The sequence below is a fragment of the Perca flavescens genome, chromosome 15 (genome assembly GCF_004354835.1).
Source record: "Perca flavescens isolate YP-PL-M2 chromosome 15, PFLA_1.0, whole genome shotgun sequence".
Taxonomy (NCBI): Eukaryota; Metazoa; Chordata; class Actinopteri; order Perciformes; family Percidae; genus Perca; species Perca flavescens.
In genome coordinates this window covers 31,744,488-31,750,619 of record NC_041345.1, presented here as the reverse complement: position 1 = coordinate 31,750,619, position 6,132 = coordinate 31,744,488, and the positions used below count along the sequence as shown (strand labels likewise).

At 41.1% G+C, this 6,132-nt stretch overlaps 1 protein-coding gene across 3 annotated transcripts in view; it reads left to right on the top strand.

The window, feature by feature from the left end:
- Nucleotides 1-2,866: 2,866 nt before the first annotated feature.
- The window catches only part of LOC114569190 (MBT domain-containing protein 1), a 23,041-nt gene continuing 19,775 nt past the window's right edge, over nt 2,867-6,132 (top strand). For all 3 annotated transcript variants that reach the window (XM_028598984.1, XM_028598983.1, XM_028598982.1), the window contains exon 1: nt 2,867-2,966. In XM_028598984.1, the coding sequence (XP_028454785.1) occupies nt 2,946-2,966 (21 nt within the window). In that variant the 5' untranslated portion in view covers nt 2,867-2,945. The remainder of the gene's footprint in view (nt 2,967-6,132) is intronic.

Here is a 6,132-nt window from a genome sequence, read left to right as displayed (position 1 = left end):
TAACTAGTCTACACAGCAGCAGTTCATGTAGACCAGACTCTAACTAGTCTACACAGCAGCAGTTCATGTAGACCAGACTCTAACTAGTCTACACAGCAGCAGTTCATGTAGACCAGACTCTAACTCCAGTCTACACAGCAGCAGTTCATGTAGACCAGACTCTAACTAGTCTACACAGCAGCAGTTCATGTAGACCAGACTCTAACTATAGTCTACACAGCAGCAGTTCATGTAGACCAGACTCTAACTCCAGTATACACAGCAGCAGTTCATGTAGACCAGACTCTAACTCCATTCTACACAGCAGCAGTTCATGTAGACCAGACTAACTATAGTCTACACAGCAGCAGTTCATGTAGACCAGACTCTAACTCCAGTATACACAGCAGCAGTTCATGTAGACCAGACTCTAACTCCAGTGTACACAGCAGCAGTTCATGTAGACCAGACTCTAACTAGTCTACACAGCAGCAGTTCATGTAGACCAGACTCTAACTAGTCTACACAGCAGCAGTTCATGTAGACCAGACTCTAACTCCAGTCTACACAGCAGCAGTTCATGTAGACCAGACTCTAACTAGTCTACACAGCAGCAGTTCATGACCAGACTCTAACTAGTCTAGACCAGACTCTAACTAGTCTACACAGCAGCAGTTCATGTAGACCAGACTCTAACTAGTCTACACAGCAGCAGTTCATGTAGACCAGACTCTAACTATAGTCTACACAGCAGCAGTTCATGTAGACCAGACTCTAACTCCAGTCTACACAGCAGCAGTTCATGTGGACCAGACTCTAACTATAGTCTACACAGCAGCAGTTCATGTAGACCAGACTCTAACTAGTCTACACAGCAGCAGTTCATGTAGACCAGACTCTAACTCCAGTCTACACAGCAGCAGTTCATGTGGACCAGACTCTAGTTCGTTTTTCATTGGGTTAGGTTTGAGGGGCAAGGGCACAAGGGGACCACTGGTGTGAATAAAACACTTTAAAGAACTCCTTAAAAAAACGGGTTCGGTAATATAAAAAAAGGGGAATGGGCTGTTTAAAAGACGGACAGATATTAAAAGAAGGTTAAAAGAACCACTGGACAGGGCGGACAGCGGGAAATGTAAAAGGTCACCTCCACAACTATATATATATGAGTTACGTAATGAATAAATATATATATATATATATATATATATATATATATATATGTGTGTGTTTGTGTGTGTTATAATTTTTAATTTTTTTTTTTATTTTTATTTTTTATTTTTTTTTTTATTTTTTTATTTTTAATTTTTAATTTTTAATTTTTAATTTTTAATTTTTAATTTTTAATTTTTATTTTTTATTTTTTATTTTTATTTTTGAAAAAAAAAAAAAAGACACAGTCAGGTTTTTTACTCGCTCTGCAGATTTTTATGGATCACTGAGTTCTGTATCCTGAGGGCAAAACGATCAAACTGTTCTAAAATGTATGATAGTTTATGTGCACGGGCACGGATGATTCTCCCAATAAATCATCCGCAGTGAAGAAAATGCACAGTTACAGTTTTTTTTGGATCGCTAAACGACAGTGGGCCCAACTGGAGCCACGTCTGCAAAAACTCCAACTCCAGTCTCCACAGCAGCAGTTCATGTACCAGACTCTAACTAGTCTACACAGCAGCAGTTCATGTAGACCAGACTCTAACTAGTCTACACAGCAGCAGTTCATGTAGACCAGACTCTAACTAGTCTACACAGCAGCAGTTCATGTAGACCAGACTCTAACAGTCTACAGCAGCAGTTCATGTAGACCAGACTCTAACTATAGTCTACACAGCAGCAGTTCATGTAGACCAGACTCTAACTATAGTCTACACAGCAGCAGTTCATGTAGACCAGACTCTAACTAGTCTACACAGCAGCAGTTCATGTAGACCAGACTCTAACTCCAGTCTACACAGCAGCAGTTCATGTAGACCAGACTCTAACTAGTCTACACAGCAGCAGTTCATGTAGACCAGACTCTAACTCCAGTCTACACAGCAGCAGTTCATGTAGACCAGACTCTAACTAGAGTCTACACAGCAGCAGTTCATGTAGACCAGACTCTAACTAGTCTACACAGCAGCAGTTCATGTAGACCAGACTCTAACTAGTCTACACAGCAGCAGTTCATGTAGACCAGACTCTAACTATAGTCTACACAGCAGCAGTTCATGTAGACCAGACTCTAACTAGTCTACACAGCAGCAGTTCATGTAGACCAGACTCTAACTCCAGTCTACACAGCAGCAGTTCATGTGGACCAGACTCTAGTTCGTTTTTCATTGGGTTAGGTTTGAGGGGCAAGGGCACAAGGGGACCACTGGTGTGAATAAAACACTTTAAAGAACTCCTTAAAAAAACGGGTTCGGTAATATAAAAAAAGGGGAATGGGCTGTTTAAAAGACGGACAGATATTAAAAGAAGGTTAAAAGAACCACTGGACAGGGCGGACAGCGGGAAATTTAAAAGGTCACCTCCACAACTATATATATATGAGTTACGTAATGAATAAATAAATATATATATATATATATATATATATATATATATATATATATATATATATATATATATATGTGTGTTATAATTTTATTTTTATTTTTATTTTTTATTTTTTATTTTTTATTTTTATTTTTTATTTTTATTTTTTTTTATTTTTTATTTTTTATTTTTTATTTTTTATTTTTATTTTTACTTTTTATTTTTTAGGTTCCAACTCTGTCCAGCAGGGGTCGCTGGCGGTGAACACTATCTAATCTGAACTCTACACACGAATCAGAGACAGCAGCCAATGAGACATAAGCAGCCGCGATTCCGGCGCCTGCGCACTAGAAGTATGCTTATTTTGTCTGCCGTTGGCTTTTAATGATTATTTCCGCGGGTTTTAGTGATTCAGGGAGAGTGTCCGCCCGCGGTCCAGCCTGATGGAAAACCCCAGAGACCTGGTGAGTTCTGAGGCTTGTCTGCCTGCTTGGAGCCCGCATTTTCCTCCTTTGTTGTGGTTGTGGTAGCGGTGTTAAAGGGCTGCTTCAGAGGACCCCTGTCAGAGAATCAAGCCCAAACTCCTTTAAGAAATTATTTACTTTTAAATTCTCTTGCTCTCCGACAAAAATACACACCACATTAAAATGACAGTTAACATTTTTATACAGGAGTTTACTATTTTCTTTAATTCGGCATACATATACCGAGTAAAATATTTCTTATTTAGGTCTTAACATAGCCTTTTATAATTGCTTCGCCTGTTCTCAGAATCTCCTTCCACTGAACTCCACTGAAGAATTCAGTGATAACAAGATTTATTTTCTTGTTGACAAAGGCACAAATCTCACTGACCAGCACTTGAAATTGTTTCCTAAATCCAGACGAGACACCCTTATCTTCGGCATTCATGTGCTTAACCAAGTTGCTTTTAATTCAGTCAAATTTCACTTTTATTATCGCGTCGTTGTTTTCTTGCTACATTCCCATTTACGTCCACCACAACACACAGTGAAGAGCGGTGATTGCCAAGGTGAATCATTTAGAAAATAATTCATTTCAGTAACCCACTGCGTTGATAGGTGCATTAAATGTAAGCCGAATTTAAGGGTGGCTTTAGCCAAGTCACATACAATCTTGGGTTATATTATATGATCTACATCCTGGTGTCTACAATCTAATAAACTTAAAACTGCCAGATTTCTGGAGGGCATTTGGTGTCGAATCTAGTCTAGTGTTGTCGCGCGGACACACTCGCCAGTTGTGGCTGCCGAGTCTCTGTCTCCCTCTCTCTGTGCACCGCACTGCAGTGGTGCTGGATGCAGGTTCTACTGATGTGAACCGCTGGATGCAACAGCTGTCAGAGCCAGACTGAAGAAGTGTGTGTGTGTGTTTGTTTGTGTGTGCGCGCGTGTGTGCATACATGTTTGTGAGGCACATTGTGGTGTGTGTGTTTGTGTGTGATGTGTTTGTGTCTGTCTGTGTATGTGTTTGTGTGTGATCTGTGTGTGTGTGTGTGTGTGTGTGTTTATGAGTGATGTGTCTGTGTGTGTGTGTGTGTGTCTGTGTGTTTGTGTTTGTGTGTGTGTGTGTGTGTGTGTGTGTGTGTGTGTGTGTGTGTGTGTGTGTATTTGAGGGTGATGTGTTTGTGTCTCTCTGTGTATGTGTTTGTGTGTGTTTGTGTGTGATGTGTTTGTGTGTGTGTGTGTTTGTGTGTGTTTGTGTGTGATGTGTTTGTGTCTCTGTGTATGTGTGTGCGTGTGTTTGTGTGTGATGTGTTTGTGTGTATGTGAGAGTCTGTGTGTGTCTGTGTTTGTGTGTGTGTGTGATGTGTGTGTGTATGTCTGTCTGTGTGTGTGTGTGTCTGTGTGATGTGTTTGTGTGTGATGTGTCTGTGTCTGTGTGATGTGTCTGTGTGATGTGTCTGTGTGTGTCTGTGTGTTTTTTGTGTGTGTGTGTCTGTGTGTTTGTGTGTGTATTTGTGTGTGATGTGTTCGTGTCTCTCTGTGTATGTGTGTGATGTGTTTGTGTGATGTGTATGTCTGTGTTTGTGTCTGTGTGTGTGTTTGTTTGTGTGTGATGTGTTTGTTTCTGTCTGTGTATGTGTGCGTGTGTTTGTGTGTGATGTGTCTGTCTGTCTGTGTGTGTTTGTGTGTGATGTGTCTGTGTGTGTTTATGAGTGATGTGTCTGTGTGTGTCTGTGTGTGTCTGTGTGTTTGTTTGTGTGTGTGTGTGTATTTGAGGGTGATGTGTTTGTGTCTCTCTGTGTATGTGTTTGCGTGTGTTTGTGTGTGATGTGTTTGTGTCTCTCTGTGTATGTTTGTGTGTGATGTGTTTGTGTCTCTCTGTGTATGTGTGTGCGTGTGTTTGTGTGTGATGTGTTTGTGTGTATGTGAGAGTCTGTGTGTGTCTGTGTTTGTGTGTGATGTGTCTGTGTCTGTGTGTGTGTCTGTGTGATGTGTGTGTGTGTGTGTGTGTGTTTGTGTGTGTGTGTGTGTGTGAATGTGTGTTTGTGTGTGTGTGTTTGTGTGTGATGTGTTTGTGTCTGTGTGTGTGTGTGTGCGTGTGTTTGTGTGTGATGTGTGTGTGTCTGTGTGTGTTTATGAGTGATGTGTCTGTGTGTGTCTGTGTGTTTGTTTGTGTCTGTGTGTTTGTGTGTGTGTGTGTATTTGAGGGTGATGTGTTTGTGTCTCTCTGTGTATGTGTTTGCGTGTGTTTGTGTGTGATGTGTTTGTGTCTCTCTGTGTATGTGTGTGCGTGTGTTTGTGTGTGATGTGTGTGTATGTGTTTGTCTGTGTCTGTTTGTGTGTTTGTGTGTGTGTGTGTGTCTGTGTGTCTGTGTTTGTTTGTGTGTGATGTGTTTGTGTGTGTGTGTCTGTGTGTGTGTGTGTGTGTGTGTGTGTTGTGTTTGTGTGTGTGTGTGTGTTTGTGCGTGTGTTTGTGTCTGATGTGTTTGTGTGTGATGTGTGTGTGTGTTTGTGTGTGATGTGTCTGTGTGTGTGTGATGTGTTTGTGTGTGATGTGTGTGTGTGTGTGTGTGTGTGTTGTGTGTTTGTGTTTGTGTGTGTGTGTGTGTGTGTGTTTGTGTGTGTGTGTGTGTGTGTGTGTTTGTCTGTGTGTTTGTGTCTGTGTGTGTGTTTGTTTGTGTGTGTTTGTGTGTTTGTGTGTGTCTGTGTGTTTGTGTGTCTGTGTGTGTGTTTGTGTGTGTGTGTGTGTTTGTTGTGTGTGTGTTTGTGTTTGTTTGTGTGTGTGTTTGTGTGTGTGTTTGTGTGTGTGTGTTTTGTGTGTGATGTGTGTGTGTTTGTGTGTTGTGTGTGTGATGTGTGTGTGTGTGTCTGTGTCTGTGTGTGTTTTTTTTGTGTGTGTGTTTGTGTGTGTATTTGTGTGTGATGTGTTCGTGTCTCTCTGTGTATGTGTGTGATGTGTGTGTCTGTGTTTGTGTCTGTGTGTGTGTTTGTTTGTGTGTGTGTGTGTGTTTGTGTGTGTTGTGTTTGTTTCTGTCTGTGTATGTGTGTGTGTGTGTGTGTGTGATGTGTGTGTGTCTGTCTGTGTGTGTTTGTGTGTGATGTGTCTGTGTCTGTGTGATGTGTTTGTGTGTGATGTGTGTGTGTGTGTGTGTGTGTGTGTCTG